This window comes from Saccopteryx bilineata, chromosome 2 (genome assembly GCF_036850765.1).
Source record: "Saccopteryx bilineata isolate mSacBil1 chromosome 2, mSacBil1_pri_phased_curated, whole genome shotgun sequence".
In the NCBI taxonomy this organism is placed as follows: Eukaryota; Metazoa; Chordata; class Mammalia; order Chiroptera; family Emballonuridae; genus Saccopteryx; species Saccopteryx bilineata.
In genome coordinates, this window is record NC_089491.1 from 284,293,663 (window position 1) to 284,318,927 (window position 25,265).

At 42.4% G+C, this 25,265-nt stretch overlaps 1 protein-coding gene across 3 annotated transcripts in view; it reads right to left on the minus strand.

Moving 5' to 3' along the window:
- RC3H1 (ring finger and CCCH-type domains 1) overlaps positions 1–25,265 on the minus strand; it is an 89,359-nt gene that overhangs the window by 28,932 nt on the left and 35,162 nt on the right. For 2 of the 3 annotated variants that reach the window (XM_066261194.1, XM_066261192.1), the window contains exons 3-7: positions 22,827–22,947; positions 21,521–21,760; positions 20,909–21,084; positions 16,528–16,728; positions 7,222–7,354 (exon numbers count right to left, since the gene is read on the minus strand). In XM_066261194.1, the coding sequence (XP_066117291.1) occupies positions 7,222–7,354; positions 16,528–16,728; positions 20,909–21,084; positions 21,521–21,760; positions 22,827–22,947 (871 nt within the window). The remainder of the gene's footprint in view (positions 1–7,221; positions 7,355–16,527; positions 16,729–20,908; positions 21,085–21,520; positions 21,761–22,826; positions 22,948–25,265) is intronic. The other variant, XM_066261193.1, reaches the window with a different exon arrangement.

Here is a 25,265-nt window from a genome sequence, read left to right on the forward strand (position 1 = left end):
AAACGGGGAGAGACAGTCAGACAGACTCCCGCATGCGCCCGACCGGGATCCACCCGGCACGCCAACCGTGGGGCAACGCTCTGCCCACCAGGGGGCGATGCTCTGCCCATCCTGGGCATCGCCATGTTGCGACCAGAGCCACTCTAGCGCCTGAGGCAGAGGCCACAGAGCCATCCCCAGCGCCCGGGCCATGTTTACTCCAATGGAGCCTCGGCTGCAGGAGGGGAAGAGAGAGACAGAGAGGAAAGCGCAGCGGAGGGGTGGAGAAGCAAATGGGCGCTTCTCCTGTGTGCCCTGGCCGGGAATCGAACCTGGGTCCTCCGCACGCTAGGCCGACGCTCTACCGCTGAGCCAACTGGCCAGGGCCAGGGCATCGCCTCTTAGTGGGCTTGCGGGGTGGATCCCAGTGAGGCGCATGTGGGAGTCTGTCTCTGCCTCCCCTCCTCTCACTAAAAAAGATAAATAAAATAAAAAGTTTAATAGAAGAGCCAATACATAAACCAACCCCTCTATATAGCTTTTTCATTTAGTAAGTTATTTGCCCAGGACCAGTATTGGGTTTTTATAAAAGAAAAATTAGCCACAGGGCTAAACATGAAATGTTCTTTAGAGAAATATAAAATGACATGAGAACACAGATGTAGAGAAGACTTCTGTTGAAGACACTGAAAGACTTAGGTGATGACAATTTAAACTAGGCTTTGAAGGACACATGGAATTTTAACAAAGGGTGGGAAGAAAGATGAAGAGAAGGTAAAGAAAACAGTCTCACAGAACAGTACTTTCTGGAACAGCACATCCTCAGGGATTGTTTAGTTGCTGGGGAAGCAGTAGCAATCAAAACAAAAGTCCCAGTTATATTCAAGGAGAGGGGTCAGACAATAGATACTCAAAATACAAAGTATTTAGAATAATAATGCATTGAATAAATAAAGCAAAGAAGGCCAGTGAGAAAGGTGTGTGGAATGTCTCAGACAGGCCATGGCCTCCTGGAGAAGGTGACATAGATCAAACCCCTGAAGGAAGGCTCTGGTGCCCTAGGACACCCTAGAAGAAGGAGACCTAGGAGGAAGGGGAGAGCAGGTGCAGAGCCCTGAGGCGGAGCGTGCCTGGCCTGTCCCGAGGTGAAACCAGCCAGGAGCAAGTTGGACGGACAAGAGTAGGCTGAAGCAGGAGAGAGGGAAAGGAAGACCAGGACCTGGGAGGCCTGGCAGGTCCCCGGAAAGGTTTTGGCTTTTACCAAGTGACGAAAGACCTGAAGAATTTCTGAGCAGAAGGCAACAGGATCGCTCTGGCGCCTGTCCTCAACCAGACAGACACGAGGAGGCTAGTCTATGAAGAGAGAAAAGGGTGGCAGCAGTGAGAGGGAAGGAGGTGGAGGCCAAGTGGATTTTAAAGGGAGGGACTACAGGAAAGCTGATGGAGCAGATATACCTTAAGTGAGGGTAGGATGAGTTAAGGACAACACTGCCAAGTTGTCTGGACTGAGGAAATGACAGGCTACAGCGGCCAGTAAACGGAACGGGGTGGGACAGAGGCTTGGAGCCCAGTTTTCCACAGATTAAGTTTGAAATTCTTATCTGATATTCAAGTAGAGAGGTTGGGATGCTGGATGTTGAGCAGGCAGGTGGATAGACAAAAGAATTCCGGAAGAGGGTCTGGGCTGGATATATTGTGTTTCACAGATTCTAAAACACCATTAATTCTAACACGCACACCGTTATTTTAAGGTTTTATTTATTCATTTTAGAGAAGGGGGGAGAGAGGGAGGGGAGGAGCAAGAAGCATCAACTCCCATATGTGCCTTGACTGGGCAAGCCCAGGGTTTCGAACTGGCGACCTCACCGTTCCAGGTCAACGCTTTATCCACTGCGCCACCACAGGTCAGGCCACGCACACTGTTATTTAATGTGTCAAAAAGTTTTTTTTTCTTTTTTCCCAAAAAGTTTTTTTAAAGACTACTAGATTATCACATGTCATTATTGCTCGTACAAATTCATCCCAATTTCAGAAATGCTGAGATCCGCCTGGCTTGTGGTGGCACAGTAGAGAGAGCGTCAATCTGGAACGCTGATGTTACCAGTTTGAAACTCTGGGCTTGTCAGCTCAAGGCACATACAATGAGCACTCAATGAAGATCTGAAGTGAAGCAACTATGAATTGACACTTTTTGCTCTGTCCCCCTCCACTCCCATAAAATCAATAAATAAAATCTTAAAAAAAAAAAAAAAAGAAATGCTAAAATCTGAAAATAAACAGTGGGCTTCGGAATGAATAAAATATAATAAATTCATGAGTTATTAAATAATATTTAAAGCCACAAGACTTTAATATGTCAAGCACATTCTATGGAATGGGCAGAAATAGAAAACAGAAGAGATACACAAATTAAACTCTGGACGCACTCCAAAAGTTAGAAGCCAGGGGAAAGGTGGTTAGAAGCCATGGAGAGGAGGAGGAATCAGCAAAGGAGGCCGAAAAAAGAATCTAGTAAAGAAGGCAGGGAACTGGAGAGTGTGGCCGGGATGCCAAGTGAAAAATGTTACGAGAAGAAGAGTAAACGACGATGTTTGATGCTCTAACACAGGGGGCAGGAACCATTTTGGCTGAGAGAGCCATGAACGCCACATATTTTAAAATGTAATTCTGTGAGAGCCATACAACAACCCGAGTATGTTACGTATTATCCAATAAAAATTTGGTGTTGTTCCGGAGGACAGCTGTGATTGGCTCCAGCCACCCGCAACCATGAACATGTGGATTGTAATACATGAGAATGTTTAATATATATATATATATATATATATATATATATATATATATATATATTTTTTTTTTTTTTTTTAGTTTATTCATTTTTAGAGAGAAGAGAGAGGGAGAGAGAGAGAGAGAGGAGAGAGAGACAGGGGGGAGGAGCTGGAAGCATCAACTTCCATATGTGCCTTGACCAGGCAAGCCCAGGGTTTCGAACCGGCGACCTCAGCATTTCTAGGTCAACGCTTTATCCACTGCGCCACCACAGGTCAGGCCTATTTTATATTTTTAATGTTATTTTTTTTTTATTAAAGATTTGTCTGCGAGCCAGATGCAGCCATCAAAAGAGCCACATCTGGCTTGCGAGCCATAGGTTCCCGACCCCTGCTCTAACAGGTCAGATACAGTGAATATGAGAGTGGATGTTCGGAGTCAGCTCGGTGGAAGTCACTTGTGACCTTGACAAGAGCAGACTGAATGAAGTCGTAGAGGTAAGTGGCTGGGCACAGTAAGTTCAAGAGAGCACTATAAAATGCAGAGAAAGTGGCATCTGGGGACAAATGGTGTCACAAGTGTGTTATGAGAGGAGCAGCAGTGTGTTGTGTGTAGTAGAGAAAAAAACAGGGGTAAGAAACAGAGACACTGGAAGGACAGACGTGGCAGGATGGTCCCAGTGCGTGAAGAGGGCAGGGTCTCAGCTGCACGTACAGGAGTGTGGAATCTCTGGCACTGGTGCAGGCAGACAGGCTGGGAAGCTTGAGGAAGTGCTCTTTTTATTGCTCAGAATGATCAAAGCACAGAAGGGGTAAGGCGAATCACTGTGTTTCAAGCCCTGGCCGGTTGGCTCAGCAGTAGAGAGTTGGTCTTGGGTTTGATTCTCAGCCAGGGCACACAGGAGAAGTGCCCATCTGCTTCTCCACCCCTCCCCCTCTCCTTTCTCTCTGTCTCTCTCTTCCCCTCCTGCAGCCAAGGCTCCATGGGAGCAAAGTTGGCCTGGGTGCTGAGGAGGGCTCCATGGCCTCCGTCTCAGGCCCTAGAATGGCTCCAGTTGCAGCAGATCAATGCCCCAGATGGGCCAGCATCACCCTCTAGTGGGCATGCAAGGTGGATCCTGGTGGGGACGCATGCGGGAGTCTCTCTCTGCCTCCCTGCTTCACACTTCAGAAAAATACAAAAAAAGGGGGGGGGGAGAAGAAATCACTGTGTTCCAGGAATAGATCTGATTTGGTTTGATTAAGCAGTTTGGGCAGTAAATCTACAAAGGTAGGTTGACAATAAAATTAGAGTGCTCTGAGGCCCTGGCCGGTTGGCTCAGTGGTGGAGTGTTGGCCTGGCGTGCAGGAGTCCCGGGTTCGATTCCTGGCCAGGGCACACAGGAGAAGCACCCATCTGCTTCTCCACCCCTCCCCCTCTCCTTCCTCTCTGTCTCTCTCTTCCCCTCCACAGCAGGGTTGGCCCGGGCGCTGAGGATGGCTCTGTGGCCTCTGCCTCAGGCACTAGAGTGGCTCTGGTTGCAACAGAGTGATGCCCGGGATGGGCAGAGCATCGCCCCCTGGTGGGCGTGCCGGGTGGATCCCGGTCGGGCGCATGCGGGAGTCTGTCTGACTGCCTCCTTGTTTCTGGAGAAATACAAAAAAAAAAAAAAAGTGCTCTGAATGCCACAGTCGAGAGTTCTGACCCTTATTCTACAAGCGATGGGGTATCACCAACAGCTTGTGAGTATGGAAAGATGTGATTTATTTTGTGGCAGTAAGTGGAATGAAAGGCATTTCGTCTCAGGAAAAGCTTGAGGCCCTCGCTAAGGCAGTATTAACAGGCATGGGATAAAGGGATATTGTAAAAGAACAGATAGAGCCTGTTGTCTGGAATGGTATGTAGAACAAGTGAAAGAAAAAGACATGAAGTAACACAAGAGACTCAGGTTTTAAGCTCACATACCTCAAGAATGAGGGCATTTACAGAGAAAGAGAACACAGGAGGAAGGATGGGTATTGAGTGCAGATGAAAGGAGGAGGTGATGGTGAATCTTAGAAAGCTTTTGGGAAAGAGGGTCTGGAAGGCTGAGGAGATAGCAGTGATAGAGATAGCTGCGACTCTGTTATCTATAAAAAGATAACACCTGATGCTGGGGACAAATGACTCTGTCATCAACAGAGTGCGGAGAAAACAAAATCCAAGAACACAGCCAGCCCACTCCTTGGTGGGCAGGAAAGGAATGAATGGTCAAAATAAGAACCAGCATTTATACAGATCAGAAGAGAACCGTGAGACTACAGATATAAGCTATTATGTGAGTTTCTGTATTAAGGAAGCAGTCAACAACATAATCAGATGCTGAAGACAAATCAAGTTAATTTAAAAACTGAGAAGAAGCCCTGGCCAGTTGGCTCAGCGGTAGAGCGTCGGCCTAGCGTGCGGAGGACCCGGGTTCGATTCCTGGCCAGGGCACACAGGAGAAGCGCCCATTTGCTTCTCCACCCCTCTGCCGCGCTTTCCTCTCTGTCTCTCTCTTCCCCTCCTGCAGCCAAGGCTCCATTGGAGCAAAGATGGCCCGGGCGCTGGGGATGGCTCTGTGGCCTCTGCCCCAGGCGCTGGAGTGGCTCTGGTCGCAACATGGCGACGCCCAGGATGGGCAGAGCATCGCCCCCTGGTGGGCAGAACGTCGCCCCCGGTGGGCGTGCCGGGTGGATCCCGGTCGGGCGCATGCGGGAGTCTGTCTGACTCTCTCCCTGTTTCCAGCTTCAGAAAAATGAAAAAAAACAAACAAACAAAAAAAAAAAACTGAGAAGAAGCCTTTCGAATCAGAAAGTGGGAAATTACTAGTGAATGTTAGCACATTTTAGTTTAGTAGTGGGAATATACGCAGGGACAGCAATAGGATACAAGCTAAAATACCTCAGGCCCTGGCCGGTTGGCTCAGCGGTAGAGCGTCGGCCTAGCGTGCGGAGGACCCGGGTTCGATTCCCGGCCAGGGCACACAGGAGAAGCGCCCATTTGCTTCTCCACCCCTCCGCCGCACTTTCCTCTCTGTCTCTCTCTTCCCCTCCCGCAGCCAAGGCTCCATTGGAGCAAAGATGGCCCGGGCGCTGGGGATGGCTCTGTGGCCTCTGCCTCAGGCGCTAGAGTGGCTCTGGTCGCAACATGGCGACGCCCAGGATGGGCAGAGCATCGTCCCCTGGTGGGCAGAGCGTCGCCCCTGGTGGGCGTGCCGGGTGGATCCCGGTCGGGCGCATGCGGGAGTCTGTCTGACTGTCTCTCCCCGTTTCCAGCTTCAGAAAAATGAAAAATGAAAAAAAAAAAAAATAAAAAAATAAAATACCTCAGATGAAGTATTAGGAGAAAAATGAGGACTGGGTGATTTTCACGTCAAGAAGAAAGAACAGGAGGCCTAAGAGGTGGTGGCACAGTGGATAACGCATTGACCTGGGATGTTGAGATCCCAGATTCGAAGCCTGAGGTCATTCATTTGAGTGTAGGGGTGCTGGCTTGAGCAAAGGGTCACTGGCTCAGCTGGAGACCCCTCTACCCGTCAAGGCACCTATGAGAAGCAATCAATGAACAACTAAAGTGTCGCAACTACGAGTTGATGCTTCTCATCCCTCTTACTTCCTGCCCATCTCTCTCTCACTTAAAAAAAAAAAAAAAAAGGAAGAAAAGGGTTGAAATAGAGACCACAGATGAAATGGGACCAATAATATGCAACTAATGACATACAATTTAAAAAAATACAGAGCCCTGGCCAGGTAGTTCAGTTGGTTAGAATGTTGTCCCGCCTGACCTGTGGTGGCACAGTGGATAAAGCGTCGACCTGGAAATGCTGAGGTCACCAGTACAATACCCTGGGCTTGCCTGGTCAAGGCACATATGGGAGTTGATGCTTCCAGCTCCTCCCCCCTTCTCTCTCTCTCTCTCTCTCTCTCTCCTCTCTCTCCCTGTCTCTCTCTCCTCTCTAAAAATGAATAAAAAAAAAAAAAAAAAAAAGAATATTGTCCCAATAACACCAAGGTTGGGGATTTGATCTCCAGCCAGGGCACATACAATAATCAACCAATAAATCCCTAAGTGGAGCAACAAAGTGGTGTTTTCTCTCTCTCCTTCCTTCCTCTCTAAAAAAATGCTCAATAAATTAAAAATAAAATTTCTTTAAGGAAAAAATGAGAAAACTTGATTTTTGTCAAAAGAGATGTGAATAGTATTAATAGAATGCAGCACAACTCTACAAAGAGAAAACATAAAGGATTCCAGAGCAAATGGACTTTGCTGGTGAAATGAACAATGTATCAAATACATATGAGTTGAATAAACAGAGACGAACAAGATTGGGGCCAGAATTTAAATACTGTAGAAAAAAATCTGGAATAACCACTCTGGGAAATTCTAGAAAAATGTAACAGTAAATAATTAAAAGAATCAATGAGCAGCAGCGAGGCACATGCAGGACAGTCCATTACTTTCTCTTGGGCTTACCTGGACTAGGGTCAATGTTTGCTAGTAACTCCAAATGGGGTCTTAGTCGGTTCAAGTTTGCTGGGTCTCCAGTCCGCTGGAGAGCGATTGTTAGTTCCTGAACACTTTGTGCAAAAGAGGCTGGAGTCTGCAACTTAAAAAAGAAAAATATTTACTTCCCCAAAGGCCAGACAATCCTTTTAAAATAAAGATTATTTATAATATCACAATCATTTTTGAAATTTATTAAATTTAATTTTCATCCTCCCACACATCCCACGCTTTGGCCAGATGAGAGGATTACCTGCTGCTATCTGAGCAAACCAGCAGTCTCTGCTCTACAGCAGGGCATATTGTAACCTCTCTTCCCTCTGCTGTCACATTCCTCACCTGTGAGACCTCCCTCAATTTGCAAGTACTCTTTCTATTTTATGTTCTTATAGTCTGTCTCTTGAGGTCCTTCCAAATAATTGAAATTTGGAAATTTAGTCTAGAGTAGTGTTTCCCAACCTTTTTTGTGTCATGCCCCACCTTAACCTTTCTAAAATTTTTATGTCCCCCCCTATGTAACATACATAATTTTTAACATTAAAAAATTGATTTGTTCACTTAATAAACATAAATGATAGGTTCTAGGAAGAAATCACTATGAAATTGTTAACAAAACACAGTAAGTAAAATTTCAAAACATATAATGAAAAACAGAAATTTAAATTCCAAATAATTTTAATATAGATTTTTCTATATTAATTTATTATTTTAATTTAGTGTGATCCTTGAGCTTGATGCTTGCTGCACAGAGATTTTATATTAGGTTCCAATTTGGTTAGCTTTAGTCTCAAGTCTCCACATTGTGTTATATCCAGCCGATTTCTTTTTTTTTTACCAGTAAATCACTTACAGCACTAAATCCACATTCAGCTAAAAATGAAGATGGAAACGGTAGCAATAGTTTTCTTGCACATTTGGTTGAATTTGGGTATTTGATTTCTGTTTCCTCACAAAGCCATGCCATCACTCCTTTGATATTAAATAAAGCTTTAACTGACTCATCATTTTGCAATTCTGCAAGTTCTTCTTGATACTGCATATTTGATATATCAGACAAATCCACTAACATTGGCTGCATCATCCATGTTGGGAAATCAATTTGTTTGAAATCAGAAAATCTTTCTTTTAAATCAGTCGATAGAATATTCAAATGATTGACAATAACAAGTAAAGCGGTATCAGTTACTTCACATTTTTGGAGCCAATAAAACTGTTTAAAGTTTTTGTTGTTACTATGTTTCTGACATAACTCAATATTGGTAATGAAACTAAATATCTTTGCTTTTGCATCGACAAGAGTTTTATTTGTTCCTTGAAGTTGCTTATTTAATATATTTAGTTTTTCAAAGATATCGGCTAAATAACTCACAAGTGCTTTACCATCTATTGTTAACAGATACTTCATTTCAGGTTTGTCATTTAAAAAATCACTAAGGGTATAGGCCCTGGCCGGTTGGCTCAGCGGTAGAGTGTCGGCCTGGTGTGCGGGGGACCTGGGTTCGATTCCCGGCCAGGGCACATAGGAGAAGCGCCCATTTGCTTCTCCACCCCCACCTCCTCCTTCCTCTCTGTCTCTCTCTTCCCCTCCCGCAGCCGGGGCTCCATTGGAGCAAAGATGGCCCGGGCGCTGGGGATGGCTCCTTGGCCTCTGCCCCAGGCGCTAGAGTGGCTCTGGTCACCGCAGAGCAACGCCCTGGAGGGGCAGAGCATCTCCCCCTGGTGGGCAGAGCTTCGCCCCTGGTGGGCGTGCCGGGTGGATCCCGGTCGGGCTCATGTGGGAGTCTGTCTGACTGTCTCTCCCCGTTTCCAGCTTCAGAAAAATACAAAAATAAAAAAATCACTAAGAGTATCAAACATTTCCATAAATCTTTTCAAACAGTTTCCTTTAGATAGCCATCTTACTTCAGTATGAAGTAAAAGACTCACATGGTCTTCATTTTGTTCTTCACAAAATAGCTTGAAAAGACGCTCACATTTGGCACTAGCTTTAATAGCATTAACACACTTTATTACTGTATGTAATACTTCATTCAGAACAGGCGAGATGTTTTTAGCTACCAAGTTTTCCCTATGAATAACACAATACACAAGAATCATTTCTGGATTCGCATCTTTCATCAATTTTAAGCAGCCATTTTTCTTGCCCATCATATTGGGAGCACCATCTGCAGCACAAGATGTTATATTTTTCATTGATATATCATTGACATCTAAGTAGTTTTTTAGCTTATTATATATATATCTTTGGAGGTAGTGGTGCTTTCTAATTTTTTACAGAACAACATTTCTTCAGCAAAATGTCCTTTATCATTATATCTTATGTAAGTTATCAATACTGCCTCACTGTCTCTCAAAGTTGATTCATCCATTTGCAAGGAGAATTTTCTTGTTTTCAGCTTTTCAATAAGTTGTTTTTCAATATCCTCACTCATTTCGTCTATTCTTCTGCTAACAGAATTGTTATTGAGTGGCATAGCTTTTACATCTTTGTCATCTTTTTCAAGAACCGTTTTAAGAAATGCTGATATTGACGGTTTTATTAAATTCTCTCCTATAGTTTGATTTTCTCCAGTTTTAGCGATGAATAAAGAAATTTGATAACTAGCCTCAAGAACATGATTATTAAAGTATGAGCAGGAAATAGAGACTTTAATGTTGTTCTTTTTTCAAAATTGTTCTTTAAGTTTTAAAGTAACTTAAATCTAAATTAATATGAGCACTATGTTTTGCCTTCAAATGCGCCTCAAGACGACCTCGTTTCATTGATTCATTGGTCAAGCATTGCTGGCATAAAAGACAAAAAGGAATCCACTCATCGTGAACAGCGGGTATGAACCCAAATTTTAAATATTCCTCCGAATATTGACGAGTTTTTTTCTTGCTTATACCGCTGATTTTACTATGGGCTATAATAAAAATAAGATCAATTAAAAACTAATATTAAAATATGTGTTAAAATATATTCAATGTGACATAGAGTAAACGTATACTAAAAATTCATATTTATTTAAATGTATATAACACATTTACTACACTACCACTGCAAATCAAAAGGTATCTATATTTTTTCCTCTTGACAAAATTTTCTGGAAAGTTATGCTTCTAAAATTAAAATTGTCATGCATGCACTATTATAGCCCCAATAATATTTATAAAATATTAGTGCTTTCTAGCCCCAATGCAAGTACTTAATAAAGAGTTTAATATTGATAAAAATAAAATCAAATACTACCAATTATATCTATACAATATATATATGTGTATTTATTAAATCATCGAGCTTTTACAACAGTTTTGACTGACACTTATTTCAAATGAACACCAACTGAATGATGCGAAACACTACAGAAGTTGCGATGGGCCAATTAGGTGAGAATAACTGCGTTGTTTAGCGAGTTTTTAAAACGTCCGGGGTTCCCCACGGCGGCAGACTGCACGCTCCACGGTGAACCCAGGATGAAGTTTACTTGACAACGCCAACCACCCAGTTGATATTTTGGTCTCATCAAACGAAATTATACTTAATAATTCTTTACCGCAATTATTTAAGAATTGCATTTTTTATTAAATTTGGCACCGATATCTAGCATTGCATTTAAATGGCCCGGGGCGAAAGAGTTAAAGTCGTGTTGAGTCCATTTTCAAATTGACCCCCTTAACTATCGAATTGCCCCCCTGTGGGGCGTGGGCCCCACGTTGGGAAACACTGGTCTAGAGATAATGCTATACAAAGGCAAGAACAATGAAACTGAACTTGGCCTGAGTCTGAGTTCAAGTTCTGTTATAGCTCAAAGATCATGACGCTAGCTATAATCTTTACAGACTCAATCTGAAATACATGTGTTAAATGAACTAAATAATTTCAAAAGTCTACTGCAACTCCAAAAAATTCTATATGGATTTAGGATTCTTAGAAGATATCGGTTGTGCATTTCTTTAAGGCTTAATGACACATATTCTTCTACTAACTTCCTTAAGCTGTCCATACATTACCGAACCATTAATAGAAAAAAAATGTTGATTATGTGATAGTAACTAAGGGTTCTTACTTGGAAAAAATTAACTGCTTATAAATACAGATGAGAATTTTTCCCTCCCAAAAGGTCACTCTTTAAAAGGTAATTTTTCTTTAAAAGCATACATTTTTAAAAACATAGAAAATATCGCCCTGAATGGATAGCTCTGTTGGTTAGACATTGTCCTGAAGTGCAGAGGTTGCTTGCCGGTTCAATCCCCACTCAGGGCACATACAGAAACAGAGTAATGTTCCTGTCTCCCTCTTTCTCTCTCTCTCTCTAAAATCAATAAAATAAATATTAAAAAAAAAGAACATGGAACATAATATTATTATTAGATTGCTGAAATGCCTATATATCTAATTTTTTTCATCTCTGCATGTTTCTTATATACTTAAAATCAGCCAGTTACAAACTTATAGTATGCTCCAGTTTTTTAAAAGTATGCTCTAGTTTTAAGAGAATTAAAAATAGCTTAGATTCAGGCCCTGGCCGGTTGGCTCAGCGGTAAAGCGTCGGCCTGGTGTGTGGGAGTCCCGGGTTCGATTCCCAGCCAGGGCACACAGGAGAAGTGCCCATCTGCTTCTCCACCCCTCCCCCTCTCCTTCCTCTCTGTCTCTCTTCCCCTCCTACAGCTGAGGCTCCATTGGAGCAGGGTTGGCCCGGGCGCTGGGGATGGTTCTGTGGCCTCTGCCTCAGGCGCTAGAGTGGCTCTGGAAGTGACAGAGCGACGTCCTGGATGGGCAGAGCATTGCCCCCTGTTGGGCGTGCCGGGTGGATCCGGGTCGGGCGCATGCGGGAGTCTGTCTGACTGCCTCCCCGTTTCCAGCTTTGGAAAAATTAAAAAAAATAAAATTAAAAAAAATAGCTTAGATTCAGAAATAAATAACGGAGCCTGACCTAAAATTCATATACTCTAGTGATCTTTTCATCATAACAAACAACAGATAAAGTAGAAATAAGTTTATTAAAGATTTGATCAAACTACACTGTTCACAAAAATTAGGGGATATTTTATTGTTTCATATACATTTTGAAATATTCCCTAAATTTGTGAGCAGTATAGAATGGTTGGTAACTTATGTGAACTGTTTCTGGCTAAGAATGATATGAAACTCAATGTGTACATCTTCTAGACCAGTGGTCCCCAACCTTTTTTGGGCCACAGACCGGTTTAATGTCAGAAAACATTTTCACAGACCGGCCTTTAGGGTGGGACGGATATATGCACAAAATAAAATTATGTGACCGGCGTAAAAACTGTGGTATTTTTAAATGTAATTGTCGAACTTACGATATTTATTGGGCTAAGTTAAAGGAGGAACAAGCATGTCCTCATTATTCAGGTTGTATTTAAATTTGTTATTCTGACAATGTTTCATGTCTGACATCAATATGTAATATGATAGGTTCAGGCTCGCTACCAATCATAAACCTATGAAAATAAAAATAAACATGAATCTACTGTGTACTCATATGCAACTTTATTAGAAGCGTCCTCTTAACATCACACCAACAACATAAGTAACATCCTCTCTGCCTCCAAACACTTTCCAGTCACTATGATAACGTTTAAACATGCCTTAAAAATAAGATACAACATAAAAACAAATATAAAGTGCATGAAAAATACAACTCACCATTGTTATGAATATTGTAAGTTAAGGGTTATTTACTATAGTATTTATATAGAATGAGAGATAGCCTCTCTCAACAACCATAACGCTAAATCAGTGGGAGCCCTGAGCTTGTTTCTCTGCAACTAGACGGTCCCATCTAGGGGTAATGGGAGACAATGACACCTGAAGTGTGTTGCTTATGTCCAGTCTATTCCGTAATTTTGTTTTGGTTGCTGTCACTGCAGGAAATCCTGCTTCACACAAATAGGATGTCGGAAATGGCAATAGGGTTTTTAGTGCTTTTGTGGCGATCTCGGGGTATTCTGCCATGACTTTAATCCAGAACACTGGCAGAGTTGTAGTCTCGAACATATTTTTAAGGCCGCTGTCATTTGCGATCTCCAGTAGTTGATCCTCTTTTTGCATAGACATGCTGGATTCACCTGGTTTGTTGACAAATGGATCGCAGATCCATTCCTTGGCAATTCGTGGGTCTTTTGTGATTGGGAAGTAGCGTTCAAACTCTTTTAAAAGCAAATACAGGTGACCATGCACCAGATGGGACAATGAAGGCTTGGGCTCAGTCTCTTCCAAAATTCCTGCGAATGTTTGAAACATGTCAAATATACCCCTGTTCACGCGTTGTCCCCACAAATCCAGTTTGGCTTTATTTATTTATTTTTATTTTTTAGAGAGGAGAGAGAGAGAGACAGAGAGACAGAGAGAGAGAGAGAGAGAGAGAGAGGAGAGAGACAGAGAGAAAGAAGGGGGAGGAGCTGGAAGCATCAACTCCCATATGTGCCTTGACCAGGCAAGCCCAGGGTTTCAAACCGGCGACCTCAGCATTTCCAGGTCGACGCTTTATCCACTGCGCCACTACAGGTCAGGCCAGCTTGGCTTTATTTTTATTTTATTTTTTATTTATTTTTTACTTTTCCGAAGCTGCAAACGGGGAGGCAGTCACACAGACTCCTGCATGCGCCTGACCGGGATCCACCCGGCACGCCCACCAGGGGGCGATGTTCTGCCCATCCAGGGCCACTCTAGCGCCTGGGGCAGAGGCCAAGGTGCCATCCCCAGCGCCCGGGCCAACTTTTTGCTCCAATGGAGCCTCGGCTGCGGGAGGGGAAGAGAGAGACAGAGAGGAAGGCGGGGTGGAGATGCAGATGGGCGCTTCTCCTGTGTGCCCTGGCCGGGAATCGAACCCGGGACTCCCACACACCAGGCCGACGCTCTACCACTGAGCCAACCGGCCAGGGCCCAGTTTGGCTTTAAATGCAGCTACTTTATCTGCCAACTTGAAGACAGTCGTCATTTTCCCATGAAGTGACTGATTGAGTTCATTGAGGAGATTAAATATGTCGCACAAGTAAGCGAGTTTTGCGACCCACTCCTCGTCACTGAAATGTGCTGCTGGCGGTGACTTTTTTTCTGAGAGAAATCTCTGCAGCGGCTCTCATAATTCAAATACTCTGGCCAGGGACCTCCCTTGGGATAACCATCTTATTTCTGTGTATAAGGTGTCTGTGCTCCGTGTTCATTTCCTCATAAAGCTGCTTGAACAGGCGCGAGTGAAGGGCGTGTGCTTTGAAGTGGTTAATAACTTGAACGACATCATTCAATACGCTGTTAAGTTCCAGTGATATATTTCGGCTAGCCAGCATTTCCCTGTGAATGACACAATGCGTAGACTCACATTCACGTGCAACCTCCTTAATCCGAGTAGTTAAATCAGACATCCTTCCGGTCATGGCAGCAGCTCCATCTGTGCACATGCCGACACAAAAAGACCATTTCAGTTTTCCTGATATATAGTAATCCAGCAATTTAAATAGTTCTGCGGCTGTGGTTTTGGTTGGCAATGGTAGTACACATAACATATTCTCATGCACATCCTCTTGATAAAGATAACACACGTAAACAAGTAGCATTGCCTTGTTGTCAATATCTGTAGATTCGTCAACCTGGAGAGCGTACCACGGTGATTTATTAATCCTTTCCAACAATTGTGATTCCTCTGCTATTTCCTCAATGCGCCGTGTGACGGTGGTAGCTGAAAGAGGCATCTGTGCTATCTTTTTAATCACAGCCTCTTCTAGAAGATCACGACAAATGTCTTTAGTGGCTGGAAGGATCAATTCTTCACCAATGGTGAATGGCTTCTTAGCCTTAGCAATACGATTAGTCACCAAGTATGATGCTCTCAGTGCACTCGCATTTATTGATGTAGTGGCCACCAGTAATTGTTTCTGTCCTTGTTCATGCTCTTTTCTTTCAAAATACTCAGAAGGCTTGTCTTTTAAAGTAGGGTGCTTGGTCTTCAAGTGGCGAAGCAGTTTTGAAGGCTTCATTGCCTCATTACTTAGCTGGTTGCCACATATTATGCAGAGCGGCCTTGGTGCGTGAGAATCACCAGTTGCAATAAATCCATACTTCAAGTAGGACTCTGGTATTGTCTGTTAAATGAAGCCTTCTTTTTCTTTGAGGCCACAGGTTCTTCTTCTGTCTCCTCACTGGCCCTTTTCCATTTCACAAAAAAACTTTCGATGGAATTTTCTTTTCCACTCATTTTGCTAGTTTATGGGTTTAATTTTAGCGGCAACGTATCATGTGACTGAGACAAGCGTCAGGAGTGAGCCTTAGACAGATGTAACAGAGGGAATCTGGTCATTTTTTAAAATAAAACATCGTTCAGACTTAAATATGAATAAACCGGAAATAATGTAAGTTACTTATTCTTTCTCTGCAGACTGGTGCCAAATGGCCCACAGACCAGTACTGGTCTGCAGCCTGGGGGTTGGGGACCACTGTTCTAGACCATTAAATGGCTGCTACAGGCAGACAACACAGGGATTTAGAAAATGGGTTTAACTAACACAGTGAGCAAAACTCAGAGAACAGCCCTGGCTGGTTGGCTCAGCGGTAGAGCGTCGGCCTAGCGTGCGGAGGACCCGGGTTCGATTCCCGGCCAGGGCACACAGGAGAAGCGCCCATTTGCTTCTCCACCCCTCCACCGCGCTTTCCTCTCTGTCTCTCTCTTCCCCTCCCGCAGCCAAGGCTCCATTGGAGCAAAGATGGCCCGGGCGCTGGGGATGGCTCTGTGGCCTCTGCCTCAGGCGCTAGAGTGGCTCTGGTCGCAACATGGCGATGCCCAGGATGGGCAGAGCATCGCCCCTTGGTGGGCAGAGCGTCGCCCCATGGTGGGCGTGCCGGGTGGATCCCGGTCGGGCGCATGCGGGAGTCTGTCTGACTGTCTCTCCCTGTTTCCAGCTTCAGAAAAATGAAAAAAAAAAACAAGAAAAAAAAAACAAAACTCAGAGAACAATAAAAGAAGGGAGACAGACAATGATATAAGAAGTAAGAGCTTCTCAAAGGAATAAGCAAGTACGTGCTGGATAGAGCATCACACTAATCAAATCTTATATAAATTATGTCAATTATGCCTCAATTTAAAAAAGTCTTTATATTAACAAAGTGGTATTATGATATGACTAGTTATGACACGACACTCAACTATAGAGAATACAATGTATAGGATTCTGACATAAAGTACTCACTTTAACATGCATTTGTTAAATAAATATCATGAATTACCAAAACTCCAGGATTAATCCAAGAAGTAAGGAACAAAAAGGGTCTACCTTATCAATAATGGACTGCATATGAGATTTGTGAGACTGGTCTCCATAGAGCAGAGAGGACCACTGGTCTGGCGCAATCCGTAAGCCTGCTTCCATAGCAATCTGCACTATCTGGGAGTCGTGTTCTCGCCGCAGCGCTTCATAGGTCCGGAATTCTTCCTTCAGTTGCATCAAAGAAGAGTCTTCATCACGTTTGGTGACCTAATAAGACACACGTAATCTCATAGTGAGTCAGGTAACAAAGTAGGCTTATACTTTATAAGAGCATCTATAGGTAACAAGATAATTTTTAATGTAACAAATTTCTTTGAGTAACAATAGCAAGTTTAAAATGAAGCAAACCTGTTTTGCCAATAAAACATTTGCCCTTTTATAGATGTCAAAATCTTTAGGCCCTGGTGAGTCACATCAGTGGTAAAGTGTGGGCCCGGCTTGTGGATGTCCCAGGTTCAATTCCTGTCAGGGCACATAGGAGAAGCAACCATTTGCTTCTCCACCCCTTCTCCTTCTCTCTCTCTCACTCTCTCTCTCTTCTCCTCCCACAGCCATGGTTTGAATGGTTCAAGCACATCGGCCCTGGGCACTGAGGATGGCTCTGTGGAGCCTCCACCTCAGGCACTAAAAATAGCTCAGTTGTGATAATGGCCCTAGATGGCAGCTTCCGGGTAGATCCTAATCAGGGCTCATGTAGGAGTCTGTCTCTCTATCTCCCCCCCTCCCACTAGGAAAAGAAGAAAGGAAAATCTTCAGGATAGATCTTACAGAAAGAAAGAATAAATAGATGCTGGAAGAAAATCTAAAGAGTGAACAGACCTAACAAATAATGCAGTTTAAACTGTACGTGTGTATGCATTTGTGAAAAGAAAATACTCATACAAGTACAATTATTCTGAAAAACAAAGTATGTTTGTTTTTTGTAACTGTGGCTTATTACTTTTTGGCCTTCCTGGCTTTGAGCTAGCTGGAACTCATCACTGAAAGAGCTTTGGATGCTGATGTGATTCGAAAGATGTTTACTTTAATTTGGCTTAATTCTCCATAGTTTTGAAGAACTAGAATAATCTGATGATAATGATATCTTTTAGTAATTAAAATAATTAACACTCATTGAGCACTAAGTATGTGCCAGTCAGTGTTTAAGTTACCGTATCAACTTATATTGATGGATTAACTCATCTAATTCTCTAAACTTCCTGAGGTGGATACTATCATTATCATACCCAATAATTCAAATTTTGAGTCAAGATGAGTTTAAGTCAAAGGCATAGCAAATCAAAGTAAGACAATTAATTCTTGTCTAGGATCACTTATATACTAACATATTTTGCCTGTTCACTTTTTTTTTTTGTATTTTTCCGAAGTGAGAAGCGGGGGTGGGGGGAGGCAGACAGACAGACTCCCACATGCGCCCAACAAGGATCCACTCAGCATGCTCACCAGGGGGCGATGTTCAGCCCATCTGGGGCGTTGCTTTGCTGTTACCGGAGCCATTCTAGCGCCTGAGGCGGAGGCCATGGAGCCATCCTCAGTGCCCGGGCCAACTTTGCTCCAGCGGAGCCCTGGCTGCAGGAGGGGAAGAGAGAGATAGAAAGGAGAAGGGGAAAGGTGGAGAAGCAGATGGGCGCTTCTCCTGTGTGCACTGGTAGAGAATCGAACCCAGGACTTCCACATGCTGGGCCAATGCTCTACCACTGAGCTAACTGGCCAGGGTCTATTAAAAGTATTCATCTTTTAATACTCAAATGCCTCTAACAGAAAATTTCCACTTTTTTTCTCCCACCAAAGAAGCTATAAATTGTTTTAGTCAAGACTTCTAGGTCATACTGATAAAATATTTAAAAATGTACGTATTCCATTCTTATTACAAGAAAGTCTAACTGAAATCTGTTAAGTAACTCTGTAGAAAGACCAAATAATAAATCAAGAACCACAGTCACAAAAACTAAATATATTTTACTCAAAAGCAAGCCAAAAAACCAAATGCATATGCACGTGTATGAAAACAACTTCTCAATAGAGGCTGAACTTCATTAAAATGTAGACTATGCTTTTCTATATGATATATAGAAAGGTGGATATGGGGGTACCCTTGACTTGGCTTTCAAAATTCTATAACTAAAAACCACCAAGGATTTGCAAGAGCTGCAATGTCTAAAGAAAGATGAGACCCTGCAGCTTGAAAAGCTTTTCAAATGGAAATGAGAGACACTAAAGAACAGAAGTAAAATATAGCTACAGACACATACACCTGCAAAAAGAATGGAAAATGCAGGCTGCTTTGAGTCCATGTGGAAGATGAAATGGGTATCAACAGAAACTCTGCCATAGTGAGTAACATTTAGGGTATGGACCTGTTATAAATTTTTAAAATTTCTTTAATTTTTATTATTATTTTTTTATTAAGGGAGAGGTGGGAAGGCAGGGAGGCAGAGAGACAGACTCCCACAGGCACCCCGACCAGGATCCACCCAGCAAGCCCACTAGGGGGCGATGCTCTGTCCATTTGAGGCCGCTGCTCCATTGCTCTGAGGGGAGCCATTTCAGCATAGCCTTGGAGCCACCCTCAGCACCTGGGGCCAAATTACTCAAACCATTTGAGCCATGGCTGCTGAGGGGAAGAGAGGAGAGGATGGGAGAGAGAGAGAAAAAAAGAGAAGGGGGAAGAGTGGAGAAGTAGACGGTCGCTTCTCCTGTGAACCCTGACCAGGAGGAATTGAACCCAGGACTTTCACATGTCGGGCCAACACTACTGCTGAGCCAACTGACCAGGGCTGGACCTATTATAACAAGAGAGATCAATCTCTTAGTGAGTGAGACTGTAATATAAATTATACCAAGAGAAGAAAGAAGATGGACAATGAAATAAAGGAAAATAATGACCCAAGTGAAAATAATTGCATTTAAAAAACTTTCCAATCTTTTAAAATCTTTCTATTAATGCTTTTAATTAGGACTGAGAAGTTCACCTTGTGGTGATTCAGGAGTTTCTGAGTACCTCAATTAGTCTTCACAGAGGAAGGCTGGCTTTCCTTTCCTTTCCTCCTATTATTTAAGTTTCCAATATCGTATCTGTCTGGTACTGTTCCTGGAGAACAAGTAACACTGGACGCAGACAGACATTCTGAAGTGGATTTGGATTCTACCAGACAATCATGTTGTCACACCACTTAAAACAAGTGTGAGTGATTCAGGGGCAATCTGGACCAGCTGGAGCTATACTGGCTGGAGGCTGGCGGCTCCAGAGGCACCGAAGGAGAAAGACAGGGATGGGTACACACCTGAAGTCCACACCCCATTTTCAGGGTATAATCTCACTCTAGAAAGAGAATAATGTTGGCATTTAGCTAGAGCCCTAAAACAAAATTTTAACATTAATTCTGTGTACGCTCCTATTGATTTTGTGGACCATTTTATCCTTTTCAAAGAATAAGAGAACAGAATTTAACTGAATGGCTAGTGTGAGATTTTTTTTTAGTGTCAGATGAGGGAATGTGGTGACCTCAGGAATGGATTTCCATATAGTCCGTATGAACTAACAATATTTTAGAGACATGCCTCCCTGATCCATGAAGTACTGGTTATATGTTGTCTTAAAAGCAAAGTCTTAAATATTTATTACTACATATCCTGAAACCTAAATGGCAAATGGAGCTCCAGGACTGTATGTATGAAATGACATCAGAACAAATAGCTAAATAACACTTATTTCCTGCTTCAATGACTCCCCCTCCATTCAGGCCAATTCTCCTTATAGTCTTGGTAGAAAACTGACACAGCTTATTAGTCTCTCCAAATACAAAAATCTGTAAGCCTTGGTTTGATCTATGTTATACAATATCTAACACACAAATTTATACAAAAAGATTTAACTGTAACAGAATACCATCTATATTGTTTAAAAGAAAAATTGCTGCCTGACCTGGTGGTAGCACAGTGGATAGAGTGTCGGACTAGGATGCAGAGGACCCAGGTTCGAAACCCTGAGGTTGCCGGCTTGAGCACAGGCTCATCCAGCTTGAGTGCGGGATTGCTGGCTTGAGCATGGAATCATAGACAGGACCCCATGGTCATTGGTTTGAGCCCAAGGTTGTTGGCTTGAGCAAGGAGTCTGCTGTAGCCCCTCAGCTAAGGCACACGTGAGAAAGCAATCAATGAACAACTAAGGAGCTGCAACGAAGAATTGATGCTTCTCATCTCTCTCCCTTCCTGCCTTTCTGTCCCCAACTGTCCCCCCACCATCTGTCTCTGTCACACACACACACACAAAAATAAGAAAAAGAAATACTGCTGAATTTTCTGAAATACAGGCAACTTCATTGAACTCAAAGTTTTACTACTTGTTTAGGGAAAGGATGAGCTTCCTGGAAGCCAACGTTCATACCTTGAAGCAGGAGGCTCTGTAAAGGAGTTGGACAACATGACCAATGCTAGTTTTAGAGGCTTGAGGAAACCGTGGCTCCAACCTTTGCACCACAAAGAGAACCAATACTTTTCTTGACAGAGCAGAACCATCTTCTAAGGCCAGGAGAACCAGCTTTAGAGCTTCCTCCTGCATTGCTAGGGAAAATTGGGCAAAACCAAAAGTTATCATGTGTAGGGATAAGATAAATCCACTTACTAGAAGGGCAATAAATAATTTTTGCAGGTATCAATAAATAAACAACACAATAATAGTTATGGCTATACTTTTTAATCTTTTGAGAACACTTTTATTTTATATTCTGTATATTTACTTAAGAAAGCAGATAAAAAGCCAATACATTTTAAAGTTAAATACAAGTAAAACTATCAAAATGAGCAAACTATTGGCATTAAGGGAAAAGTTGTGAGTGCTCTGAAGACTGACACAGAATTACCAAAGCCATGATTATCAAGTGAAATATTGCTTAGCAACAACAGAATTTGCAATGAACTAGCCTTTGTACATACTAATGGTTCCTATACCATACTTTGAGCATTACTAGTACAGTGAATACGAAATTTAATTCTATACCTGGTCCAAGGAACTGGCAGCCCCGAGCCCTGACTGCTGCCCACAGATTAGAGGAGAGCTGCTGCGGATTCTGGTGCTGAAGAATGAGCTCTGTAACTGTCCGTTCACCTAAGGACCGAGCCGCCCGCATGGCACGAATCCTGCCTTCTTCTTCCACAAGTTGGCAGTGGACCAGAGTCACCAGTTTCCTCTGCATTGGGCGACTCAGAACACTTTGAGTAGTGCTATTCAGACCCACTCCTTTAAAAGAGAGTAAAACATTATTTCTAGGTTTACAATGCAATATCAGAGTCCAGGGAAAAATCCTCAGATGGGCTGATTGACTTTATGGGCATATGAACAGTTTTGGGTTCTACTAGAATATTTAAAAGGAATAAAATTACACAAGGAAAACACTTAAAAGTATACAAAAGCTTTTACCTCATGCAAATATAACATTCATATCATTAAATATACCATTACTCACTTTCACTGTGGAAGAATAAAGATAAAAAGGCCAGACAATAATAATTAGCTTAAGATCCAAATCTAGAGGTCACAACAGTGCTAACATATTATTTCATAGTGGCTATTCTTCCCTTTTTAATGAAATAACAAGCTGTAATGGCAACTTCCAATTGTATTACATGCCTTACAGCACACCATATAAAACTGAATAGAAGGAAGACAATTCAGAGTTGTCAAATGATAGACACATGTTCTGGCCAGTTGGCTCAGCAATAGAGCGTCAGTCTAGCGTTTGGAAGTCCCAGGTTCAATTCCAGGTCAGGGCACACAGGAGAAGCATCCATTTGCTTCTCTACCCTTCCCCCTATCCTTTCTCTCTCTCTCTCTCTCTCTCTCTCTTTCTTCCCCTCCCACAGCCAAGGCTCCATTGGAGCAAAGTTGGCCTGGGCGCTGAGGACGGCTCCATGGCCTCTGCCTTGGGCGCTAAAATAGCTCAGGCTGCAATGGAACAATGCCCCAGATGGGCAGAGCATCGCCCCCTGGTGGGCATGCCGGGTGGATCCCGGTCTGTCTGACTGCCTCCCCACTTGTCACTTCAGAAAAATACAAAAAAAAAAAAGATACCTTCTGAAATCATTGTTGCACTTAAACTTAGTTCAGCAACTCAAATTATGTTTCCAACACCACATAAACTCTAAATTCATTACTTTGATGTGGTTTGTAATGATAGCACCATTGAGTTTGGTTTACAATAAATAAATAAATTTCATTAACATTCATTTACAGCCCACAATTTTTGTGGCAATGAAAGTATTTTAATAAACTATTTGTTTAGCAGTAATAACTGCACCCAATTTACCTCTAGCACTGCTGAGTGGTTTCAGGTACAGTGCTAATTCCTCTACACATTTCTTGGCTTCCTCATAATGCCTTGTATCTTCAACCCCACTACACAAGGTAATGGGCTGCTGCTCAGGGACCTAGAGGTCAAAAAAAGTTTGGTTTAAGTGCTTACTAATCAATTAAAATGTTTTATTGAGCATATTTTATTCACTGCTACTTACCACCAGTATCATAAAAACTCCCACTAAAAATAATGGATTCTAAATTTATTCCATATTCTTTTAACTGCTACACATGCCATATTTCTCCCAACCCCCACCAGTTCTATTTTCTGTCTCTACCGATTCTCCAATTTTGGACATTTCATATAAACAGAATCATATAATAACTTCCATAGTAGCTGTACCGCTCTGGCCAGATTGCTCGGGTGGTTAGAGCACCCTCCTGACATACAGATGCTGCTGGTTTGATTCTTGATCAGTTCATATACAGAAACAGATCAATGTTCCTGCTTCTTTCCCCCTTTATCTCTCTCTACAATCAATAAATAAATTAGAAAGAGAGAGAAAGAAAAAAGTGCTTCACCATCTTGCATTCCCACCAGCAATAAATGAGTTTCTGTTGCTCTACGCTCTACATCCTCATCAACATTAGGTATTCTAATTGGTGTGTAGTAGTATCTCATTGTTTTAATTTACAATTCCAAATGATAAATGATGCTAAGTTCATTTATTTGCTCATTTGCCATCTGTATACGTTCTTTGGTGAGGTGTCTGTTCAGATCTTTGCCTATTTTAAAATTGAATTCTTTTTATTAAGCTGTAGGAGTTCTTTATATATTCTAGCTACAAATTTCTTACCAGATAAATAAGTTACAACTGTTTTCTCCCATTCTGTGGCTTGTTATTTCAACTTATCTTTTGTCTTGTTTTTGGTGTCATAGCCAAAAAAAACCCCACTGCTTACTCTAAATGCACATATATATCTAGACCTCTATTTCTTCTCAGTGTTTTGTAGTTTTCATTCTTACATTTACCCTTTGATCCATTTTTTTTTTTACAGAGACAGAGAGAGAGAGAGAGGGATAGATAGGGACAGACAGACAGGAACAGAGAGAGATGAGAAGCATCAACCATTAGTTTTTCGTTGCAACACCTTAGTTGTTCATTGATTGCTTTCTCATATGTGCTTTGACCATGGGGCTACAGTAGCCCGAGTAACTCCTTGCTCGAGCCAGTGACCTTGGGTCCAAGCTGGTGAGCCTTGCTCAAACCAGATGAACCTGTGCTCAAGCTGGTGACCTTGGGGTCTCGAACCTGGCTCCTCCGCATCCCAGTACAACGCTCTATCCACTGCGCCACCGCCTGGTCAGGCCCCTTTGATCCATTTTGAATGAAATTTTTACATGGTGTGAGGCAGAGATCCAAATTTATTCTTTTACATTTGGATGTCGAGTTTTCCCAGAACCATTTATTCGAAAAACTGTCTTTTCACCATTTAACGGTCTTGGCAACATTGTCAAAAATCACCTGACCATATATACAGGCTAATTTCTCAACTGTATTCTGTTACACTATACTAAATATGTCTTTATGCCAGTATCACACTCTCTTGATCACTAGTCTTGAAACCAGCTTGCTGTTTCAAAATCAGAAAGTGAGATTCCTCTAACTTGGCACTTCTTTTTCAAGATTGTTTTAATTATTCGAGATCACTTGTGATTCCACATGAATTTTAGGATGAATTTTTCTGTTTCTTAAAAAAAAAAAAGCCACCATTGGGATTTTGATAAAGCTTACACTAAATGTGTAGGTTACCTTGGGTAGTTAGTTATTGTTATCTTAATAATATGAAGTCTGCCTATGTGATATCTTTCCATTTATTTATGTCTTAAAATTTCAGCTATGTTTTATAGTTTTAGGGTGTGAGTCTTTTAACTCCTTCACTAAATTTATTCCTAAGTAATTAATTCATTCTTTCTTTTTCTTTTTTTTTTTTTTAAAAGAAAGCACATGTGAAAGAGAGGGAGAGGGTAAGAATGAGAGAAGAGGAAGGATGAGAAGCATCAATTCATAGTTGCTTCAATTTAGTTATCCATTAATTGTTCCTCATATGTGCCTTGACTAGGGTGAACCAGTGACCCCTTGCTCAAGCCAGCAACCTTTGGGCTTATACCAGTGACCTTGGGCTTCAAGCCAGCGACCTGTGGGATCAGGTCAATGATGCCACGCTCAAACCAGTGACATCGGGGTTGTGAATCGGGGACCTCAGTGTTCCAGGTAGACAATCCGCTGTACCACCTCCAGTCAGGCCTAAGTAATTATTCTTTTTGATGCTATTGTAAGGCAAATTGTTTTGTTTGTTTTTTTTCCCCTTTTTTTTTTTTTTGCATTTTTCCGAAGCTGGAAATGGGGAGGCAGTCAGACTCTCGCATGCGCCCGACCAGGATCCACCC